The 24,994-nt window shown below is 43.1% G+C and overlaps 1 protein-coding gene across 1 annotated transcript; it reads right to left on the bottom strand.

Moving 5' to 3' along the window:
- Positions 1-766: 766 nt before the first annotated feature.
- On the bottom strand, positions 767-23,884 carry ciita (class II, major histocompatibility complex, transactivator). Its single transcript, XM_036552127.1, has 20 exons — positions 23,545-23,884; positions 17,878-17,955; positions 17,358-17,402; positions 16,391-16,486; positions 16,196-16,252; positions 15,945-16,025; positions 13,679-13,825; positions 11,709-11,810; positions 10,872-10,922; positions 10,312-10,422; positions 9,846-9,908; positions 8,042-9,746; positions 5,341-5,520; positions 5,156-5,239; positions 4,575-4,655; positions 3,661-3,744; positions 3,123-3,206; positions 2,936-3,019; positions 2,072-2,155; positions 767-842 (listed from the first exon to the last, which is right to left on the bottom strand). Exons 1-20 carry the CDS (start codon positions 23,882-23,884, stop codon positions 767-769), a joined length of 3,633 nt encoding a protein of 1,210 aa, XP_036408020.1.
- Positions 23,885-24,994: the final 1,110 nt, after the last annotated feature.

The following is a 24,994-nucleotide window of genomic DNA, read 5'->3' as shown; positions in this document are numbered from 1 at the left end:
CAATGTCATTGTCAGCAAATGACATGACTGCAATTGAGCCCAGGACGTAGAGCTCAGCTTAACCACTGAGCTAATGAAAAGCTCATCCTTTTGTATTTTAAATGACCTGAAAGTGTCTTTAGAGAGAACATATCCATGAGCAAAGCTAAAGGTGTTTAACTGTTAAAGCGTAAGCTGTTACAAGGAAAGATAAGACCAGGTCATAATACAAAACAAAATATTTATGCTCTACAAAGAAACATCATAGTGTCATTCTGGAGAGTACATTCAATCAACACAGAAAACAAATCAGTCAGAATACAAAATGTTAAACCATTGCATTCAGGTGCATGGTGGTGAAATTGTATAGGTATTAGTGGGTATTCAGGTTTGTGTGTGTAGAATGTTCTGGAAGCACATTCACGAATTGAAATAAATACATTAGAGTACCATTCAAGTGCTCAGCTGCTGCCCTGCTGAAAGAAGTTTGTTCCCTGTCAGAAGCAATAGAACTGAGTTTCAGCATTGCCAATAAAGTATTGCATCTGCCATGCTCTGGCCTGAGACTATTTCTTGTTTGGGACATAAATCTCATATTGCCAAAGAATCTCCTCATAATGGATCGGAGTCCTTAAGTGCATCAACGAGAAAGCAACAGCAATCGCCAGAAAGTTTCATCAAAGAGTCAGACAGGGCTGTCCTTGTGTGAACTTGTTTCGAGCTGCTGGTGACTCATTGTCTGCGAAGCATTTCCCTTTCACCGATGCCGAAACTTCCTCTCGGCTTTCTACAGTGTTCTGATCCTGCAATCCTGCTGTTTAAGTCGCTCCAATACCCCGTGGGGAATATAATGATTCCACATTCTGTATTAAACAAAACAAGCAAGAAATAAAACAATTATTCAACATTCTGCATATTCTGCAACAAGCATAGATGTAATGACTGCAACAGCCTCAACCGCAATCTACCATGTCATGGTGCATACTAGGATAAATGCTACAACATTTGAGGCACAGCTTAACATGTCTGAATAGTCTTTTTTGCATGATATTTAGGATGTAGTGACTAGTTTGAACTGTCAATCACTGGGGCATTACTGCTACAAATGTTTTTTTTACTATCATTCCTATTCATTTGCTACTGACTCTTGGTCATTTTAGAATGGCAAACATAGTTTTTGAACTCTACTACTTTTTGAACTTTTTGTCTCTACTACTACAGTTGGATGCAGTCTGTTGGCACTAGATTAAAAGAAACATATTGAAACAACAATTAGAACTCCAAAGCTCTCACCCACAATCTTTAAAAAGTTATCTGCCTCAAGGCCAGTGTGATACTAATTCTAAAACTGAGACACAACCAACCAACAGGAAATAAGGCTGTCTTGAAAGGAAATAAGGCTGTCTTGAAAATATTTATACACTCTATCTGAACCAATATGTAACAAGGAAAAGGTTAATACACTTGTATTTGTTTTTATGTTTGTAGCCCTGTTAGAAGATATCAAGTCAGTTTAAAGGCATATTTTTGTCAGGCATTTTTTGCTACCTATTCCAAACTGAACTGGTCATCAAAGAATCTCTCCTGTCTGAAGAGGTCTAAAATTGTAAAGGATTAATAGGTGCAAACTAGGTCCCCTATCACCCCTCTTTCAAATTTTCTGCGGATTCCTACTGGAAATGCCAAGAAGGTTTCTGTTACGCCAATAATTAATGTATATTAGCGTCCTACAAGAAACAAAGACTTCAAGTTGTCAGTGCGGAGACACTTGAACTCTTATAACATGTGTTCAAGACTTTTTGTGTCTTTCCCAAGAATTTATATAATTTATTACACAGTATGTGATATAACCTTGGCAAGAATGTCAAAATGTTCTTGTTTCAGTGTGGTACAATACGAATGGAACAATGACAAATAACTGCACCTCTGTGACATCGTTGTACCGTCTCTCTGATTGATTGAATGACCGTCTTGCGAGAACATACACTTAAAACGATACGTATGAAAGTGGCATACACTGCAGCTTGAAATACGGGCCCGAGGAATTGTGCTGTGCAGCCTGTGGCTGTGTGATGGATGATAGATGATTTACCCGACAGATTTCATCCATGGGCAGTCCCTCACACTTTCACTCAGCTTCACCGCCCCCGAGTCTGTGAACTTGTTGTACTTCACGCTAGGGACACCAGACAAAGATTGGTTTATCGGTTAATATTGTGCCAACATGTTTGGATAAAGACCTGCCAAGATTCCAGAATCATTACGAGTAACCCATCCCCTGCTGACCTGGAAGACCATGCACAATGATACCCCCATCCACCACCAGAGGGCATTCTGATCATTCAGCGACCCAAAGCCACATTGGCGAAAAGTAAGCTAAGACAAACTAAGCAGAAATGGTTACTCTGAACTGGTTTTTTTTTTCCTTTATGCAAATCTGTTTTGGAATTGCCAGTGGTATATTTGGCTTGTCTCACCACAATGACACCTGCATATAGCCTGAAGGGTTTTTTTGCAATACAAGTCACATGGTGTTTCTCAGTGAAGTGGGTGCTCGTTGGAGGATAGGCACTACTTCACTGACGTCATCAAAGAAACTCACAGGCACCTGACAAACTGCAGGGTGCCTGAGAGTGGTGAGACAAGGAAACTCTGTCTGACCTTTCTAACCCTATCAGTTGTGGTATAAAGATAGTTTGACATTTATTCATTTGGCAGACACTCTTATCCAGTGCAATTTACAAAAATTTCAACAAGGTAGGGATTTTTTCATATATTGGCAATTTCCCTTTTTTAACTACTACTGCACATAAAAACTACCAGAATTGGCTCAAGATAGTGAATAATAGCATGCAGTTTAACAGAACTAAACATAGTGGAGGACAATGTAAAAGTAACATGCCCAGTGGTCTGTGGATGCAAATACTACAAGGAAGAAACGACTGCGCATACTCACTCCAGATCTGTCAGCGACTTCATCTCAGGCAAGACCGCTGCCAAGTTCTCTGCTCCACCATCACCAATGAGGTTACTGTACAGACTGTGTGTGACCAATGGGAAGACAGGAAATGCACAACAGTGGTTACACAATGTCTATTGTGTGTGGATATGCAGGAAGTGCCCGCCATTCTGTCCCACGTTACCTCAGACGAAGCAGGGAGGGGAGGGAGGACAGCGCCGGTGCTAGCTTGGCCACGCCCTCATCTCCGATGCAGTTCTGTGACAGGCTAGAAACAAAGAGGAAACTGGTTCCAGGCTATTTTCATACAGCTTGTCATAGAGATCATCTACATCCACAAACACTGAGGCGAGCCAGTCACTGGCATTTCACTGATGGGGTTGAGAATAGGGACAACAGTTCTAGGACCCCATACACAGATATCAAAGTGCTACTTAGAAGTAGTTAGTAAGACAATCACACAGAGGGGAAAAAAGTGTTTCCCTGGTTTCTACACCTGAAGGGCAAGATAGGAAGGCGCTTGAGACACCATGTGAATTTTTGCCTTTGCCTTCCAGAATGACTTAACCGGGGGAGTCATGTTTCTGAGATATTTTTGAAACTGAGTGAGTACTGGCAGTGTGCCACCCCTGGGGATTCAACCCCCGTCACCTCCAGGTCACAAGCGTAGATCCCAAACTCCAGCACCCCGCCTGCTACCCATTCGCTAAACGGGGTCTTACTTGAGCATTTCGAGCGAGGAAAGAGCAGGCACGACCTCCGCTAGCTTCTTGGCCCCCACATCTCCGATCTTGTTGTCCTCCAGGCTGAAAGGCAATCAGAGGCTTTGTTACAATGCCGGCAGCGTGCTCACACCTGCAGCGTATGCCCACACAGCTGGCAAAACAGTCATGCAAAACAGCTACAGGAAGACAACTAGCATTCAAATTACAGATATAAAAAAACACAGGGGTGACATCCGTGGACTGGTTTCTGCCTCTGCTCTACCCTAAAGTGTGAGAAATGAAGCAGAAAGCACAATGCTGTTGTAGGGGCCAGTGACTGTTGGAGTGCTCTCCGAATGGTTACTAGTTTCCCTGAGGTATGGATACATCCCTGTAGTTTGTTTCTATGTTGCTGAAACTTGTCCGGCCTCAGCGAGACAGGGAGTAAATTTTTCCTACTGTGGACATTACTGTGGACTTTTTTCTGCTTTTTAACGGTTGGTCTGGGGACAGCTCCTGGGACTTATGTTTACTTTCACACAAGTGATGATTTGCTGCGTAACCTTCCACTTGAGGCCATAAACAGAATCAAATGTGCAAGCAGCAAAAGCAGAAACTACACAAAGAATGCTAACGACGTAAACAAGACGGCTCTTTTCAAAAACATGAGTGATGGGTGTGTGCTCCTCAGACAACAGAGCTGGGACTGTAACAAAAAAACAGAAAAAGGCCTCTGCTGTTAAAAATGGGAACTGCTGGAGTGACACATGGCTTTGTGCCGAAACATTGTCCGTGAGGGTAAAAAATTAATCCAGGAGTGGGGGGTTTCCCCTTTCCCCTGAGGATCTCAGGGAAACTGGTCCAGTCTAGTCCAGGTTTTATCTAAAAATAAACCCCAGGACTGCATTGATATAATCACACTCTGCACTTACTCCAGGTGCTGTAGGCAGCGTAGATCTGGGAGGACTGTCACTAGTTTCGAGAAGCCCGCAGGACCGTTCTGTGGACCCAACCTGTACAGGGGCAGAAAGACACGCTTAGCCACATGCACATAAGGCTCTCCGGGGGCTTCTATGAGAAAGTAAAACTGAGGAAACATATTTGGCTGGAGGTACAGTGCTGAGCGCTAATCTATTGTACAAGGGCCATTGCCTTACTGTAGGCTTGGTGCTTCCAAGGAGACACTTCCCTAAACACATAGACTCACTCAGTCACTTCCTCCTTTCGTCACTCACCTAATCACTTAGTCTCTCACTCACTCACCCCTTCCTTCCTCATTCACTCACACACTCACTTTCACACCCTCCCTTTCTCACTCTCTTACTTACTTGCCCCTCCCTTCCTCATTCACTCATTCATTATCTCACCCCTTCAACTCTTCCTCACTCACTCACTCACTCACTCATCACCCCCTCTTGTCTTCACTCATTCACTCACTCACTCATTTACACCTTCCCATCTTCACTGTCTCTTTCACTCATTCACTTCCTTCATTCTTCACTCCATAACTCACTCAAAGTCTAGCCGCCGCAGGTTCCTCACAGCTGGGATGTTAAGGGAGTCTTTGTCCAGCACTGGCTCTGAACAGCTGGGGTCGCTGAAAAGACACAATGTTATAAGCTCTCATCTGTGTGTTTTTTATCACAATGTTTACAATTCTTCTTCTGAAGAAGATAAGGGCAATGTTGTGAAGAGTACCTGAAAGGCAGTGTTCTGTCTCTGCAGATCTGGACGAGGAGAGCCAGGTCGTCGACATGAGACAGCTGCGTGGCTTTGAACGGGCTGATGGTGAATTTGGCCATCGTGTTCCTCAGAAGCCCCTCTGCGTTCACCTTGTGCAAATCTTCCCACAATCTTATCGTATCCCCTATGGAAGCCCTGTCATGAGACACCAGCCGAAATGAATCAGTGCTCTAAAAGTTATCCCCCTTAACCATGAAGAATGTAATGTTGACTCTGCTAAATTAACATTTAGCTTTAAAACATGGGACAAACATTTCAGATGTGATAAAAATGAGTGCTTGCTATCATCTGAAATCTAATTTAAAATTAAAGATTAAAGGCGAGTTGCTCATTGCAATGAAATATCAACATAAAATATTAAAATACATTTAAGGCATTGCTGTACTTACTCTTGATGGTGTCTATGTCCCATTTGGCGTACCTATATAAATGTTTTGGATACTGCACTCTGTGTATATGTATCATTATCAATATAGCTGGCTGTGTGACAGCAAAACAGCCTGTGTATACAAAGTTTGTTTAGGCAGTTCATTTGTCAAATTTTTTTGTTCACTCCTCAAATCACTGGTAGCTAGCCAGCTACTTAAGTGTCTTGGGCTGCATCGGTTCCGCTATGGGTTAGGCAACTGTGAGTGGATTCATTCTAACTGCAAATGTTTGTTAACATTTAGCTTTAAAACATGGGACAAACATTTCAGATGTGATAAAAATGAGTGCTTGCTATCATCCTACACACTGATCCATCAACAGGATTTATTCCCATAACACAACTACAGATTTGTTTTGTAAAATTTAGGTGCAGTTATTGCAAGGGTCAATATGCTTTAACAGCTCATATGAAACGCTGAAAATCAAAGGATGTTCAGACAGCTAAATACACCAGAGAGCCAACACTGAAATCTAATTTAAAATTAAAGATTAAAGGCGAGTTGCTCATTGCAATGAAATATCAACATAAAATATTAAAATACATTTAAGGCATTGCTGTACTTACTCTTGATGGTGTCTATGTCCCATTTGGCGTACCTATATAAATGTTTTGGATACTGCACTCTGTGTATATGTATCATTATCAATATAGCTGGTTGTGTGACAGCAAAACAGCCTGTGTATACAAAGTTTGTTTAGGCAGTTCATTTGTCAAATGTTTTTGTTCACTCCTCAAATCACTGGTAGCTAGCCAGCTACTTAAGTGTCTTGGGCTGCATCGGTTCCGCTATGGGTTAGGCAACTGTGAGTGGATTCATTCTAACTGCAAATGTTTGTTAACAGTGTTGACAATGCTGAGCTATAATGTATGGGGCGCCAAATGTAACAGACCTTTTTTTCGTGGACAGAATGCCTTCTGTGTTACGAAACGCATAAATTCATTACGAAACCATATAACATCGTAACGCCTTTTGCCCACGAAAAACACAAACGCGTTAGCATTGTGTCCACGAAATATTGAAGAGAGCACATGCTTTCGCGCACAGAAAACAAAACGGAAAATTTCTTTTGTGCACTGAATTGACCATTGTGCTTTTCATTTTGTGGACAAAAGGCGGAATGCACTTCGCACTATATGGACAAAAGAAACTCATTTTGTAGACAAAAATAAAATTCTGTCCACATAACAGATGTCCTAGGCCAGCATTTATGCTGTTGTGGCACGAAATGGAGAATGCGCTATACCATCATCATTCCTGGCCATCGAATGTTCATTTTGTTCACTTAACTGTTTTGCTAAATTACTGAAAGTATGATGTGCACGAAAGGGATTTAGCACAATATATTCCATGACTCCACAGTTACAGAAGGCATTCCGTCGACATAAGCAAAGGCTGCTGGAACTTTTATAGACATCAATGTTTTGCTTTCGCAGACAGAATGCCTTCTGTGCTAGAAAACACGTAAATTCATGACGAAACCATTTAACACTGTAACACGTGAAACCACAAAAAACACAAATGTATTGGCATTGTGACCACGAAATACTGATGTCTACGAAAGTTCAAGCAGCCTTTGTTTTTGTGGACGGAATGCCTTCTGTAACTGCGGAGTCACGAAATATATTGTGCTAAATTTCGTGCACATCATACTTTCAATAATATAGCAAAACAGTTAAGTGGACAAAATGAACATTCGATGGCACAGAATGATGATAGTATAGCGCATTCTGCATTTCGTGCCACAACAGCATAAATGCTGGCCTAGGACATCTGTTACGTGGACAGAATTACTTTTGTCTACAAAATGAGTTTCTTTTGTCCACATAGTGCGAAGTGCATTCCACCTTTTGTTCACAAAATGAAAAACACAACGTCAATTAAGTGCACAAAAGGAATTATCCGTTTTGTTTTCTGTGCACGAAAGTATGTGTTCTCTTCAATAATTCGTGGACACAATGCTAACACGTTTGTGTTTTTCGTGGACAAAAGGCGTTACGGTGTTATGTGGTTTCGTAATGAATTTATGCGTTTCATAGCACAAAAGGCATTCTGTCCACGAAAAAAGATCTGTACATTTGGCGCCCCATAATAATGTGCACACAACAAGAGTAGGGAAGGTTGGTCAGATAAAAACTGGGCTAACTGTCCATACTACGATAAAAAAGAGGATGTGAATATCAGACTGCAGCAATATGAGGCGTGTAACAGACACACAGATCACTGACCTGAAAGAAGTGACACATTTCAGGCCGAGAAGCTCTTTCAGGCCGGAGATGTTGATGCCGGTCTCCTGCAGGTTTATGGAGAAGGTCCTCTTGACGGTTTTGGCTTTCAGCAGGAGGTGCCAGAGGACAAAGACATCTGGGGGGTCAAGCTGGGCGCCGTTGAAGGACAGGGAATCGGGCATGCTCTTCAGCAGGTGCCTGGCGAGCTTGGTGTCCTGCGCCTCATAGACGCAGTGGCACAGCTCCAGCAGCTTGCCGGAACTCAGGTCGCAGGGCTTGAGGCCCCTGAGGTGTGCCGCCACTGCACTCCTCTTGGCCAGCAAGTTAGTGCCCCCGCCGTCAGGGAAGCAGTCCTGCAGGAGCGCCCTCTTCTGGAAGAGCAGCCCCACGGCGAAGCGGTGCGTCGCATCCAGCCACTCAGCCTGCAGCTTCCTCTTCTTCGGCTGGCCCGTCGTCTGGCCCACCAGAGCCTTGTCGCTCAAGTCCTTGCTCAGCGCCAGGTGTGAGGCGGCCAGGAAGTTCTGGTTGAGCAGGTGGGCGAACCCATAGCCAGCCTGCTCCTTGCCGTCCTTCAGGACGTGGGGGGCCAGCACCCCGCTGCTGACCCCGAAGTCCTTCAGCTCCCCAGAGCCGAGCTCCTTTGGAGTCAGGAGGGAGTTGTGGGATTTCACCCCTGCCCACGCCATGCTGCACAGCTTCGGAACCACCGCCCGCAGTTGGTCCGCTGTAGGCTGTGCCTTCTGTCCACTCATGTGTAGCCTATGGTACATCACTTCCTGGTACAGGCCCGTCAATGTCGAGGGCAAAGTCTTGTTGCAGTCCATATGCTCCAGAAGGAAGCATGCAGACCTGCATATCAACGGGTTGCAACACAGACTAAGGACATAGCCATTGTTTCGCAGTTTTTTCAGTGCCCTGTCCTGGGAGGAGGTGCATTTGAAATACCTGGACACGTAAGTCTCTATGTCCTCTGGGGAGAAGCCGCAGACCTCCACAATCCTGTCCACTTTCCCCAAAAACTGGTTGAGGACCTCTTTTGGGCGAGCAGCAACCAGCAGCGTGCACCCAGGAAGCAGCTTCCTCTGAAGGAGCCCAGAGAACAGCTGCTTGATGCTGTAGCTGTCCTTAGTGTTGCTAGTGGCCGGGGATTGCAGGAGGCCATCGTAGTCTTTGAAGTCGTCGAAGCTGTCGAATACGATGAGCACCTTTTGCGGGGCAAAGAGCACATGTCGGAAGACCGCATCCACATCCTTGCAGGGAGGGGAGGCGGAGAGGTCAAAGAGCAAGGTCCTCAGGCCAAAGCTGGCCTGCGGAAGGTTCAGGGCCTTGCAGTCCAGCAGGAAGAGGAAATCAAACCGTGGGAGGTCACCGTTTGACCAGTCCAGGCAGAGTCTCTGGATCATGGCGGTCTTGCCCACACCGCCCCTCCCCAGCAGAGCAATGGACCGGTTTGGCTTCTGTCCCGCGTCCTCAAAGACCTGTCCCCTGCTGAGTGTGGCTCTCCTTCTGTCTCCGTCACTGAGGACCACCAGCTCTTTCTCCAGGCACTTGTTCGCATTCCTCCCGGACTTGAGCTGGATTTGCCTCTGGACCAAGTGGACATCGACGTAAAGAGACTGACATGTCATCCCGGTCTCCGTGTCTGTGATTTGGAAAGTGTCTCTCATGTGGGCCTTGCAGATTTCTATGTAGTCCTCTACGCATTCTGAAATAAAAATAAAAGTTACTGCCTGAATTTAATCAAATATTGCTGTTTCTACACACTCATAATTCTTGATACTGGAGGTCAAAGTTCAGAACTTACTGGGTTTTTCTGGTTCAGGTGCAACCGCAATTGAGGATTGTGATTCTTTGCACGTGGGAATCTCTGAAATGCATCAGAAACATTTAGTCCAAGAAACCGCTTAAGTTCAGTTAAGGTTCATTTCAGTTTGTTTAAGGGCAACTACAGCAAGAAACTCAAGTTTAACTGTTAACTGATAATGCTCTCTCAGACAGAAAAACAACGATTTGAAATGTGCTCAGCCTAAGATGAACGCCAACCTCCAATGGCTTCTGAAAGCAATGAAGTGTGAACATTGTTCTGCAGAGATACTTTGTGTGCCCTTTGAAAGCACATTGTCAGAGACATCAAAGCACCTGGCACATTAAAGCGCATCGCACTGTGGTGGGCAACTGTGGTGGACAACTGCATGCAGAATGCAAATGCGCGCAGCAAGCTGACAAACGAATGACTAGAAAGGCCTACACATACAGAGGAACAGACGTACCTGTTGCAGGGGACTGGGTGGGTGCTGGAGAGAGTGCTTTGTCTGCACATTCTGAAGAGGAACTCACAGGGGTGGAGACCACAAGATCTGGGGGAACTACAGTTCCAGCAACTAAGCAACAAAAGACACAGATATGAATCACGAGCTACTACACAAAAAAATGGCACAATCTGATTTCATGATACTCAGATGTCTATTTCACAATGAGTTTTAACATTTAAGGGGAATGTGAAAATCCCCCACGGTGACAGTGTGGTTTAAAGAGCAAACTTCTGGGTTTATATACAACCTTTGGGCAGTTTTGACTCCAAGATCTAACGCTGCCGTTTTACGCTTGAGCAGTGTATTGGGTTTGCTTCAGTGTATGTCCAGGTGTAACAGATGATATGTAAAACAATTAACAGCAAATGGCAAAATGGCAAATGGCAATTCAAGGCAAAGCACTAAAAACAGCATTCGGTTCAGTTTGGTTGAATATTTATATGTACTGTGTATTGTATTTTATTGGAGTCAATGTGATGAGCATAATTCCCTTGATATTGCTACAGGACAGGACTTACCGGGAGAATGTGGCATGATCTGGGGACTGGCAGTCAGAGTAGGTGATGGCACTATACAGAGAACAGCATTGTTTAGAGGGCAGGACTCTAACCCATTCAGTCATGCAGTTCCTCATGTAAGACACAGGCCTGGGTTCAGTTTGTCTACTGTCCAATGATTGGAGCATGGACCTTGATTATATAGCTAAGTAAAGTTCATAGGGAGCCTAACAACAACATTTAATGAAGAGTCTTTCAAAGGGCACACAAAGTATCTCTGCATAACAATGTTCACACCTCATTTCTTTCAGTTTGCCTTAAAACTGTGATTTAAAACGGCAAGGTTTTTTAAAACTGCAATTTAAAACTGCAAAGTTTCAGGTGGAAGTCAGCATGTACTTGAAAAGAAACCCCAAGGAAAGTGTGTAGTTGCACCTGACACATATCAGGTTATAAGCCCTTACAAGGCTGACATACACATGTATTGGTCGTGGAATGTCAGGTCAAGCACTTTCCTTGGGTTCATTGTCTGACAATACTAGTCTAGGTACAGTACCTTTTAAGCATGCATATCTCATGGCTGTTACCTGCATAACATTTTTCAGAAATTTCAGTGACCACCAAACGCATAATGTTGTGTAAACAATGAAAACATGTAATGCGTGCCTAGTTTTACTCACTGAGTAACACTTACGTAGTGTTACATATACTGGGACATGTACTGTAACACTTGCTCCGTGTAACATAGTGCCACACATGCTGTAACACAGTGCACAAGTGTGTAACTGAAAGAAAAGAAGGGAGAAAGTGTGATGAAGCAGGGCTGAATCGAAGGTGTATAAGTGGTACTTCACTCACCCAAGACATAAGTGGGGCCTCCGGGAACCATGGTGCTGGATACAGGAATGCTAATCACCTGCTGCGGAACAAACGTCTGGATTACCTGGACTGGAGAACCACCTGCAACCAGATAAAGGTAATCATCACTATCTGTGAGGCACATACACACATACACAATAAGCTCTAAAAGTATTTGGACAAAGATGCATATTTGTTATTTTGGCTCTGTATTACAGCACTTTCTATATGAAGTGGTACAATGAATATGGGGTTAAAATTCAGACTTCATTTATATTGGAAGAACCATATAGAAATCATAGCACATTCAGTACATTTGTGGGTATATGCCCCATTTTAGGATGCCACAAGTAGTTGGATAGTTGGCCTCACAGGTGTTTCTTGTTTGGGACATGTGAGACAAAGCTGTCAATGTCTAGTGTTGATTCTAGGCCTTGCATTTGCTTTTTGAGTCTGTTGCTGGTGTCTACCAGCTTGAGAATGAAAGAGATGTCATTGTCATCATGAGGCTGAAAAATCTGAATAAACTGATCAGAGACCAAGCCAAAACATTAGGCGTGCCAAAATAAACTGTTTGATACATTATTAAGAAGAAAGAAAGCACTGGTGAGCTCAGAAATGGCAACCTAGTAGACTAAAGATGGCCACAACAGTGGATGACTGAAGAAAACATCCAGTTGTGAAGAAAAAAACCCTTACAACATTCCAACAGATCAGGAAGACTCTCCAGGATGTAAGCATAGATGTGTCAAAAACTACCATACACACAAAACTACCAGCAGAACTTCAGGGTACTCCACAAGATGCAAACCACTAGTAAGCCTCAGGAACATAACAGCCAGGTTACAGTTTACTAAAAAGTACCTAAAAGAGCATGTGGAGTCCTGTAACAAAGTCTTATGGAAAGATGAGCCAAAGATTAACCTGTACCAGAGTGATGGAACGAAGTGTGGAGAAAAAAGGAGCTGCCCATGATCCACAGCACACCACCTCAAATGTGAATCACAGTGGAGGTAGTATTATGGCTTGAGTATGTATGGCTGCCACTGGAACTGGTTCATTTGTCTTCTTTGATGTTGTGATTGCTGACAACAGCAGCAGGATTAATTCTTAAAGTGCACAGAAGCATCTTGTCTGCTCAGATACATCCAAATGCCTCTAAAATTAGTGGATGGGGCTCCATCATTCAACAGGACAGTGACTCCAAACACACTGCCATAGCACCTAAGGAGTTTTTCAGGGACAAAGACTGCAAAATTCTTGACTGGACAAGTCAATCACCTGATCTGAATCCAATTAAGTATGCATTTCACACACTGACGACTGAGGGCAAAAAGCCCCTAAAACAATCAGTACAGGCCTGACAGATCATCACCAAGGAAGATACCCAGTGCCTGGTCATGTTTATGGGTCATGGACTTCAAGCAGTCATTGAGTGCAAAGAATATGCTCAACATGACTATTTTATTGAACATAATGTTAATCTGTCCAAATACTTTTGCTATTATAAAACTGGCAGACTACATTCAGATGAAAGTTTAATCGGATACTGAAAACACATACATTGTGCAAGTCATTGTTCGCACACAAGATGCACCGAGCCAAGATAAAGTGAACTTCCTGATGGGCAACAGTGTGCAGCTGCAGTTAGGGCACTGGGCTTGTAACTACTGTATGTTTGCTTGGGTCAGAGCTGGTCTTTCACTGACCCTTGATGTGAACATGCATAAACTAAATTTCTTCAGTTTATATGCATGTGTGTGAAAGAATGGCAGTGATAATAATACTGGCTGGCTTAAACGTGTTGCTTTTACTGAGTCAGGTACCAAACAGTCCTGTCATTATCACTGTTTGAGCATCAAGCCATGTCACATGAGGTCATCCAGCACACTTTCACTTTTCACTTTTGCAACCTGAGGCCGCTCCTCTTTAAGTTTGTGATGGAGGGTGAAAGAGGTTCCTCTGCTCACCGGCAGCAGGGGCGAAGATCGGCCCATTCCCAAAAGGGGTGATGGGAACGTGCTGGACCAGGACGGCATTTGGGCTGATCTGAACTTTTCCTGGAGAGGCTGAGAAGGTCAGGACCCTCTTCGCAGGGGTCTCTGGAGCTGTGGTGCCTACAGGAAAAAAATGTAGTCTTTTAAAAGCAGAGCCAACGCGCAATCCGTCGTGAGGGAAGTCTTTTCTACAGACAAAAACAGGGCAGAGTTTTTAATGTAACAAACAACAAAAAATGTTCACAGTCAAATTACAAGCACAGACTTCAAAGGTTTATTCCAGTATGAGCATCTTTTGTTGATCGTTCTAATCTTTTATTGCTTAGCCAGCCGAGGTGCAGATTCACTTTTTCTTTTTAACAGCATGTTTAGTATTACATCAGTATGTTTAGTGTTACATTAGTATTAAAACATTATTTATGCTGCTCTTGAAGGTAGCTGTTAGGCACAGTCTGGACAGGATCATAGTACTGTGCCTAACATACACCTACGAGAGCAGTACACCTAAAAGCATTTACTGTTGTATGCTGAAATATTAGCACTGTTTTTATCAGCATGATGCTCATTCACTGTGTTATTGCCTGTTCTGTACTCACTGTCGTTTGTATTGCTCCTGTAATTTTGTATGATGCCTATGCATTTACATCTTTCCCATGATGGCCATGTAAGTCACTCTGAATAAGTGTTAAATAATCTTAAAATAATGTGGCCTCTAAACAATGGCTAAATGGCTAATGTGCATGAGATGGTCTTTACAAAGTCCTCTGCAGAGATACTCCGGGGAGATACTTAATGGCATGGATATATTGGCTGATCCAATGATCCAAAAGTTTGCTAAGGTCAATGAGAAAACTTCATTTATATATTCCACATCACTGTACAGCAATGTTTAATTTCAATCTGGAACAGGCATGAAAAACATATAACCTTTATCATTACTGTCAAGGCCTTTGCACACCAAGTCCCTATTTTTCATTAGAAAATGGCACACATTTAAAAATAAACACGACCTCACGTTGTGTCAATCGTGTTTACACACCGACTCTGAAACCTTCGTCCGTCATTAAAGTTTTCGGAACAGGTTCGATTTTCTGTGGTTTTTTTTTGCATCCGTCAAAAGCCTTTGACCGCTGAGATTGATGGAACAATTTAAAGGAATCTCAAGAGGGTGTAAACACTGTGCACACACGAACCAGGCAATTAAACACGACTGGATCTGGGATCTCTGGCACAGCCTCGTAACACAAATACTATCAGCTCTGGCAGAAGAGTGTGATAAACAGGCTGGTCACGGGACAACTATTGGCCATGATACTGTATGTTGCAGCGTTTTGAGACTGTGCCCTAAATTTAACTTCGGGTCCAGTCGAAAGGCTGATCACCTAGCACACGCTTTTCCGATGGCACAATTTGGATTGCCTATTGTGTGTGTGTGTGTGTGTGTGTGTGTGTGTGTGTGTGTCCCCCGACATACTGCCAGCCGCTGTTCAGGATCAATTGGATTGGAAATTGGTGGTCTTTTTAATGTGTGGTTCCAGCGTAGCAGCGTATCAAACTGGACCACTTACATCCTGAAATAGACCTGGAAACGATCGGGATAATTCTGCAGCTCCTTTATCAGCAGGTGAAACTCTCCTTCCTCTTGACGCATTCCCAGGATTGGATGGACCCAATATTTTCTTTTTCTTTTTCTACTTTCAAGAAGTGAAAGGACCACAAAATCATCCTCACTGCTTAACATCTCCATTTTGTCTCGTACTGAGACTTTTTGCAACGAATAGAATAATAAAACGCATCGAACTCAGTGTGCAAGGTGTCTGTGCGTAACGATTTTTATCGACGGATTAAAAAAACGCATACAGAAAATACAGAAAATACAGACTTGGTGTGCAAAAGCCTTCAGAGAATATGTGTAACAACAGCAATCCCTGGGCAAGGCAAAACCATGTGCGTTAAAGGGCAAGAACATAATCTGAGTTGAACACGATGTGCAGTGACAGTGTTCAGCTGCACAACTACACATTATAAAAGAACAGCCTTTGAAAAGTTGGTTAAGGTATGGTCGGTATGACAACCAAAACACTTTCCCCCAGCTGTGTTTATGTTCTCACAAGATCACCCTACACGTTTTAAAGGAGGGCAAGGGGGTCAGCGGATGCACCCTGGGATGGTGGGGCGGTGCTGTGGTCATGTTGTGGTCCGTCTGTGGTCATGCAGTTCTCCGTGCCTACCCACTCACTTTCGCAATGACTTTTCTGCGGACGCTTGCTCTGCCTGCCTCTGCCCTTCGTTGTCTTTGGCCCCCGCCGGGCTGTGGGAGCTGTAAAAGCAGGTGGGAAACAGGAGGAAAAGTCATCGGTCTGCGGTTTAATATGTTCAACACGCAGCTCACAGGACGTGTGCATGTTGAACACATGCATACAGCAGTGACTGTATATACAGGTACACATGTACAGGTCTGATCGACGCTCAGCAAAACCAGCGGATCACCTCTGCTTCTGCTTTTTGTTCTCTTTGCATCTCCGCAAGGTGTGTCAGCAGATACACCTACAATGAGAGTTATCAAAAAAAAAATTAAGATACATTTCACGTGCCTAGTTCATATTAGCAATAATCCATATTCTCACTTTGGAGGTCTGATACACTGAAGGTTAGGCATTGCATTGCAGAGATAAGATGTGTCACCTCTTTTTCGGCGAACAGGGGTGTCAGTCTGCACTTCCTGGTTTTCTCCTTCTGTCGAACTGGCTGGGGAAGCTGGCACTGCGACTGCATCACCTGCTTTTTTTAATGATAAGCAGAAGTGAAACAAACCTGCCAAGCTAAATAAAGACACTCATTTAAATCTAGAACATGCTTCAGACCTCATTGCAGTGACCTTAAAAACCCAGCACAGTAGACCTGCTATGGGCACAGTATGATACAACTGCTCAGCCAGAAATACCATCCAATATCTCCATCCATAACAATATAAGGAATGGATATTTTTTATTTTAGTCACATAAGAACTCCTTCCAAAATAAAAAAGACGACATGCTAAAAAGTAATTGGTGTTCACATATATTTGTGGGACCGAGTCCGGTTACCTTGTGCTATTTTAGCACACATAATGGTCACATCACCATTCTGAAGGATCCCTAGCTGAATGCATAACTCCACCACCCATCAGAGAAGCAGCAAAGCTAAATATTTTGTCCTCCTAGAGGTAATAATTTGTTACAATTGTTTCAAAAGCCTCCCAAATCAGTTTCAGTGGTTCTTACAGACAGACAGACAGGCACAGACAAACAGACAAACTAAAAATCAAATCAAAACTAAAAATCAGACAAAACACACTGCGGTGAGCCCATAACCTCTGTTGGCTGACATAACTTGAAAACAGGTACATGCTTTCCCTGTTGAGTATTGCATGCAGTCTTGCATCATCAAATAGCTGTCATGTAAACAATGTGCAGGGTTTTTTTCATAAACATGGATGAACTGAATGCCGTTTTACAACCGTTTATGCATACAATGTGCAATAACCAAAGCAATTTCTATAGGTCCTGCTAGCTGGAGACATAAAACTGTTATCATGTACAGCAAAAGCCCTTGATGCTACTTTTGTTAAAAATTAAAATGACACCATTCATTGAATAGAAAATCCACTTACTAGAACTTCCTTGGTGACCATCAAACAGAGACTGTATTAAGTTGTCTGTAATGTAAAAAATGTACAATCAAGAAACGGATGTGAAATCATCACCAGTGAAAAAAATCACCAGTAACCATGCTGGCAGCACAATCTAAGATGTCTGTAATGGAAAGAGAATAATGACTCGACATGTCTTATGAATGTGTTCAAAACATTGGATGTAAATATGTGACAGTGACCAAAAATAAACAGGCCAGAAAAAGATTTTCATGACTCAATCCAACACTGAAAATGAGTCCCATTTAGGCCTTGAATATTCCGAAACCTGTTCGCAAGACTCCTCCTGCTGCTGTATCCAAAATCCTCAAACATGTTTCTGTGCTGAAATTACGGGTTGACACATACGTATACACCTTCATAACAAGCACAAGAAAGGCTTTAAATGGGCCTTCAGTGTGTGTAAGGCCATGAGCTTACAGGAAAACAAGTGCTCAAAATATTAGCCCAGAGATGCAGTGGAGCACAACCAGGCACCTACCCATGATTTTACAGAAGTCCACATCCTCCAAAGGATGATAGCTGGGGGAGAAGCAGTCCCTCTCTTCATCTGTCAAATCTAAAAGGGAAAAAAAAACATATACTACATGCACAAAAGTATTCGGACGCCTGACCATTACATTGTAATGACATTGTATTCAAATACATATACTTTAATATGGAGCTGGTCCCCCTTTTGCAGCTATAACAGCTTCCACTCTTCTTGGAAGGCTTTCCACAAGATTTTGGAGTGTTTCTGTGGGAATTTGTGCCCATTCATTCTGTAGAGCATTTATGAGGTCAGACACTGATGTTGGACGAGAAGGCCTGGCTCGCAATCTCCGTTCCAGTTCATCCCAAAGGTGCTTGATGGGGTTGAGGTCAGGGCTCTGTGTGGGCCAGTCAAGTTCTTCCACACCGAACTTATCAAACCATGTCTTTATACCATGTCTGTCCTTGCTTTGTGCACTGGGGGGGTCGATTAGGGATTGGGGGGGGTATTGGGTTGGGTTTGCTGGCTGCGGGTGATTGTCTGACTTCTACATATTAATGTGCAATGACGCAACACCACACAACTACATCAACTGCTTATTGAGAACCACAAGAGCAAGCTGGCAGGAAGCTGGCAGCTTGGCTCCAGCACTGTGCTTGCAAGCAGACGGTTGCAGAGGTCAATCCTGGGTCACGCAATGCAGCTGTGGCCAAGAAGCCTGAATTATCCCAGAATGAATTTCCAGCAGTAAGACTGGATGCCATGTTTAATGCAAGCTTAGTGCAAGAGCCTTCTGGATAACAGCATATGCTCAGCGAGTAGACAATCTAATGCAACAGGATGTGAAAGGAAGTCAGGGAGGTCCTGCCAAAAACTCACTTTAAAATACTATATTGTGAGTTTTGGGCATCTTGGTTCATTCTGAAAATGCATCATCATTCTTTGATTTGTAGGGTTGTCGATTTTCTCATATTCTCTGATTTTGGCATTTACAGTAGCTGTTCTGTTGAGTCCATTTCATTGCATATTGCCAAAAGCCATATGTGTGCAGACATGAGGGAAATCAACCCGGCTTTAGCAGCTTGGTTGCCACTCACTGTGATAATAACTAATAAACATGTACTGTCGTGTCATAGCATCCACTCGGTTGTCTGAAGACCAGTAATTTGCTTCACAATTGAGACAAATGATGACACTCACCAAACAGCAGATCTTCAGGATTTAAAGTGAGAAATTCTGAGCACTCCATTTCCTTCATTGCAGGACCTGAAAAACACACCCCACCAAAATGACAATCATGGGAATTTATGTCTGAAACATAAGAAAGGTTGTCACAGTTAGACGGTTACTTGGGCTTGAAAGTTCTGCATCAATACAAGCTAAAAAATGTTTAATTTCCATTAAACATATAGAATCAGTCAACAACTCCACTCAACCGCAACATGCCACGTCTGCACTTCTGTCAAATACATATGTTTTTCCGCAAACACACACTTCAGTGCAAATACAAAAGAATATGTTGACTCTTACATGCCTGGATGCTCACAAATGCAAGCACACACAAACATGTACATTCAGCCAGGGTTATGTTCTGGAAGTCACAATGGATTCTATTCTTGAGCCACTACAAGTCTCCAGTACCAACCTTACAACAGTGGGTGGCATATTCCGGTACATGGTGTATTTTGGAGTGTTTTTTTTTTAATACTGCCCTTCACATACAGTAAGTATGGATACTTATCGTACCTTTGGATGGATTTGGGAAACTCCTATTCCTACAATTGTGTGAGGTAGCCCTGATTCACCTTGGCTTTGGAACATGTGACAGTTCACTTTTGCCTCTCCATAACATGTAAGTTATTGTGCTGCATCCTTGGCCTAATCTCTCTTGAAAAAGATTTTTTATTCAGTTCCTGATAAATAAATGAACAGGAACAAGCACATACACACACAAACATGACCATCACATCACACGTCAAAATAATGAATAAGATAACAACATAATCGTTCCAGGACTCATAGAGTCAGGTGGTCTTATGCAGCGGTCTAAACCTGTGGTGTAAGACCCCAAAGGCCGTTTCAATTGGTCCATACAGCCTGCTCATTAAACAAACATACACGCACTTCAGATGCATTACACACACACAAGCACATTCATTTACACAAATAAAGACAAAGCATTAAATTTCTATAGTACCTAGTAGCACTTATCATACTGTCGCATCATAGCGTCCACTCAGTAGCACTTGGTCACACATGCATTGACAACATTCTTTTCCTTGGCAGATGTCCTTATCTTTTTATTTCCATTTCTACCAAACCAAGACCATAAACAAGACCTGCAATATCAGATAAAATATTCAACATACCTCGGCATTCAACACAGCAGACTGCCCAATCGCAGGCAGTGCAATGAGGTGAGGGTTTATGTGCTTGGTTTCTCATGCCACGCAAACTCGCAAAGCATTCCAGTTTTGCTATGGAGGCCCGATCGAGATTAAAAGGTAAACAAGAGATATAAAGTTGGAGACATCTCCCGTAAGGTGGCCACAGAACCACTTCCTGGGCAGGACTACACTGTGCAAGAGCTCAGGAATGACAGTCATTTATAAATGGTGGCCATATGAGCCGTAAACACTTCCTGCTATAATTTCCTATGAAACTTTTATCTCACACGAAACAGGGGTTGCCTGTTTCTTCCGTGGCAAATACTGAGTTTGCATGGAGGAGGAAACTTTACAAAAGTCAATAAATAACAACATAATGCAATATTTGATGTTGATGTAAAATACTCAGTGGAATTAATAAACGTGCAAATAGCTAAATAATCAAATCATTAAAGAAAAATGGTAAATGTGATAAAATGACCTAACTAAATAATCAGATTATTAAATAAAAACAATAAATGTGATATAAAGAGCTAACAAAGTATAAAATCATTTAATAAAACATGGATACACGCAAAGGGCCTGTTGGCGACTTATGCATTAATTTCAGGAATTGATTATTTATGCTGCTCTTTGTCAATAAAAGTAAGCTAACAGCAGTATCAGGAAAGGGATTGGATAATACATTGTGTTCCCCGTTTGGGGGCTGTGTCAGGATCTTTCACTGAATGCAGCAGCAACTGCGTCCTACTGCAATTATCTCCTTGAATTGCACCACGGACTGAAGGTGAAATAAAAACAACTGTTTAAAAGCTAATGGTGGTCGTCTGTTTGGATGCAGTAGAAATAGCTTGTCAGGCAACTACCTGTCCTTTTAGGTACTTGCCTCAGGTAGCTGGCTATTGCTGAGTAACATGCTGCTACTATTGCTACCGAGGATCATCACTTTTACAAAAGCATTCCATTTCAGTCTCATATGCCTACTTTACGCTCCTAAACTCACGAGGTCACCATTACCCCTGCCTGACATTTATTGGAGCTAGCTAGCTACCTAGCTACTGTACAAACAGCATAACAAGGAACCTGCTCAGATAGCTAGGTAACAATTAGATCTCGGATGTTTCAGGAGTTTTCACCTCATGCAGGAATACAAAAAGCGATTAAACGTCATCGTTGGATCAGCACAAATTAACACAACACAGGAAGATTTTCCCACATTGAACACAAGGAAGAAACTGCATATGAATATGCTTCTCTATAGGCAGTTCAAGATATAATTACTTATAGATTTTGCCATGCATCACCATTTACGCAATTTACGCATTTTGACATTTCGTAGCACATTTGTTAATTCCTTCTTTTTTCATGTACCGATTTGACAGGTTATGTACTTCATAAGTATTATGTTGCAGTTGCACACTCTCGTTCATGCCACGAGAGTTGTTGTGATATGCGTGTAACACGCCCTCTGGCTGGTCGTTAGTAAACAATGTTTTGGCACTTCCCATTTATAAGAATAATATATTGCTATCAAATCCCAGGTGAGAGTATTCTTGTTTTTTCTTTTTATTTACCAGTAAATTATGTAACATTTTGTCCACCGAAACTCATTTTGACGAACAAAATCTCAGTTTTCCTCTTAAAGTATTTCTTAGAAAAACAGTGCGCAACTATATTCTAGGCTACAATACGAGTTCCTCAAAAATACAATACAAAATTTTATTTGCACAGATTATATGCGCAGAAATAACCACTCTCCCGAAAATACAAGGTTGATAAACGCAATTCGGATATCCCCCTAAAAGTTTATATCAATTCAGGTATTCCCCTAAAAGTTTATATGAGTATCAACACCAAACACGCCTTGGTTCCAAAAACGTGTTTCCAAAACACTAATAGTAAATTTAAAAAGCAACAATCGTTACATTAAATGAGCATATTTTCCACAATTTTGTTTAAAAAAAAAAAAATTAAAAAAAGACACAGAGATAACACCTGAAAGCCACAGCATCGCCAAAAGCATGCACCCGCCGCAATAAATCGTATAAAATAAGATAGTCACCTGCTTCCAATGACTTTTCAATGTGTTTCCAATGTGTTTTCTTTATTCTTGAGTACTCTGATAGCTTTTTAACGGGTTCCTACTGCCGACGATTTGCTTGAGACGCATCAAGCTTAGAGATGTGTAACTGCGTAACCTGTTAGAGCTTGAGGCGCTACCGCTTTGAGTGCCTGCATCGTTTTGCTTTCAGTTTGGTTGGGTTGGTATCACGACATCAAAGCAGGCAGCTCCACTTTGATTACGCCAGTAGTGAATCAACGGCGTTCAGAACTGGCTTATTGCAAGCTTTTAATTATTCCATCTGTAGGGCTACTTGACATATCATTCGATGAAAAGATTATCTTCAACGAGGTTTATAGACAATAATTTCTCATCCATGCAGTTACTCCACCAATTGAGCTGGGGGTAAAATGATTTAAAAAGGTTACATACAAATTCTTGTCAAGAAGGCGGGAGCGCTGCTTGGATTGCCGAGATAGTTTTCATTATAAATCATATATAAATTGTGCGCAGTTCAGGTTCGAACCCGGGAGAAGGAAATTAAAATAAAATGGCCAGGGTTGCCGGGAAAAAAAACCTGTCTCTTTTGAAGGCATGCCAAATCTCTCGTGGAATTCTGTCTTCGGGTGTGGCATCCTTAAGCTGCCACAAAATACTGGCTTCGCCGCGCTCAGGGCAGTCATAGCAGGCAAATCACCATCTATGGAATGCCCCGCTAACCGCACGCACGCCAATTCGCCTATGAGAGAAGAACCGAGGAGTCCCCACCAGACGCCAGGCCACCAACGGTCTCTTTCATTATTACAAGAGGCTTGGTGATCTGTATCTTGGAAGGACCAACACACTCAGAACTAAAGCCTTTAGTTAGGGTATAAAAGGAGGAACAGAAATTGTGTATTGAGTCACTATCAACAACAAAGCCGGCTTCTCAGCACTGAAATTAAAAAGAACAAGCTTACAAAAACTTTTGACTTGTGCTTTTAATGAATGATTTCACCTTGGCAGACTTAATTAAGAATGCAGTATCCTATTCTCATGTCTTCTATACATATACTGCATAAGACAAAGTGCCAGATAATTAGAGGATGAGATGACAAGGCTGTATGGTGGCGGGACCAAAATGTAGAGATGCTGAGAGTGAAATGTGAGAGACAGCATCTTAGCAGAGGGAGGGAAAGTAACACATCTTAGGGGAGACAGAAGGTGTGAGAAGTGCTGACGACTCACCGCCGGTGAGGGGGCTTCCCGAAGCCTTACGGCCCTGCACCCTGCCGAGCGCTGAGCCTACAGCGGCGTGGCATGCCTCCCAATTCTGCCAAACAGGCAGTGAAATTCTCCGGACCAGGTCCTCCACGTCTTTCTCCTGGGTGAGGGACAGGCAGTAGTCCCGGGAGAGGACCCTGGCCTCCATCAGCTCCGCTAGGAGGCTCTGGACGTCCCCGGGAGACGCCCCCTCCAGGGTCCCCCTCACCTGGACGAGAATGTCCTCGAAGGGGACCATGTCTGAGCCGGAGGATGACGACGACGACAACGACGACGTTCCCTCCGGGATGATACACCAAGCCATGTGAAAAATTGGATGGTCGCTGCCAAGGAACTCCCCCACTGCCTCCTTCGACAGTGGCTGGGGGAATCGATCTCAAAAAGCAAATCCCATCAGCTCATGTACGGTGGTGGCCGTTCCACCCAGGACCCCAGGCGCTCCCCTGCATGCCGTCCAAGATCCAGGAACCAGACTGTCCTTTGAGTGAGCCAGACACTATCTGGCTGCTCTCTCGGGATGAATCGTGGAAAAAAAAAAAAAAAAAAAACAACACGATTCATCAGTGGGCAGAGCATGAGTGGCCTTTAACCCGCCTCTGCTGGCGTGGATTGGCTGGCCGGTGAAGTGACTTTCACATGTGCTTTAGGAGAGGATCTGATCTACTGAACATGGATTGAAAATATGGCCAGAGTAATCAATTTCACTTCTTCCTTTTTTTTGGCTTTGTTTAGAAAGGATGTTGCGGAGGGAAGAGAAGTGTTTGCATGGTTTTGTTTTGATTGCCCAAAATCAAAACTGCCCTTCAGCAAAATGCAAAGCAAATGCTTGTAAACGCATGAAAAGAGGCAACCTTGGGCAATGAGGCCATGAAGGATGTCAAGCACCCACTGCAACAAAAAAAAAAAATCAATTCACTGCATTTAAAGAGAAATACAGTGTAATGCTCTGCATGAATCAGTGGGTGTCAAGTTTGATATCCATTTATGTGGGGGTAACAACAAATCATTCTACTTTAGAGCAATCCCAGGATGGACACTGATTCCCTTCCGCTGATCCAATCCTCTGATACACTCACCTGCTGCCAATGGGTACTTTTCACACTAAAAGTCCCCTCCGTGCACGACAGGAGAATGAACACTGAACAGTGGATGGGCACAGCTCTTACTGATTGTAGGCACCTGACAGGTCACTAGAGGGTACTATGAGTAATGGGAAGAGGAGACGCTTGCTTGTGGTAACCCACCCAGCCCTTAGTGGAACACAGGCAGTTATGTTTTTTCAGATGGTCAGTGTTAACCAATGACACAGCCTATACTCAAGCTTATGATGTCTTGAGGTATATATCTCAGTCTGCCTTACAGCCAAATGTAGTACCAGTAACACTGCCCTTGGGACAGGTAGTATCAGTTTTGC

This window comes from Megalops cyprinoides, chromosome 19, assembly GCF_013368585.1.
Source record: "Megalops cyprinoides isolate fMegCyp1 chromosome 19, fMegCyp1.pri, whole genome shotgun sequence".
NCBI classification, from domain to species: Eukaryota; Metazoa; Chordata; class Actinopteri; order Elopiformes; family Megalopidae; genus Megalops; species Megalops cyprinoides.
The sequence above is the reverse complement of the archived record's forward strand: the minus strand, read 5'-3'. Positions and strand labels throughout refer to the sequence as shown.

Bases quoted from the DNA above. Each gene is read 5' to 3' on its own strand.
- ciita (XM_036552127.1), bottom strand. From the start codon at position 23,884: ATGGCTTGGTGTATCATCCCGGAGGGAACGTCGTCGTTGTCGTCGTCG. The intron at 5,240-5,340 runs GTACTCTTCACA...GTGTCTTTTCAG, and splicing joins GACAGAACACTGCCTTTCAG to CGACCCCAGCTGTTCAGAGC. The intron at 3,745-4,574 runs GTAAGTGCAGAG...ATTGCCTTTCAG, and splicing joins CGCTGCCTACAGCACCTGGA to CCTGGAGGACAACAAGATCG.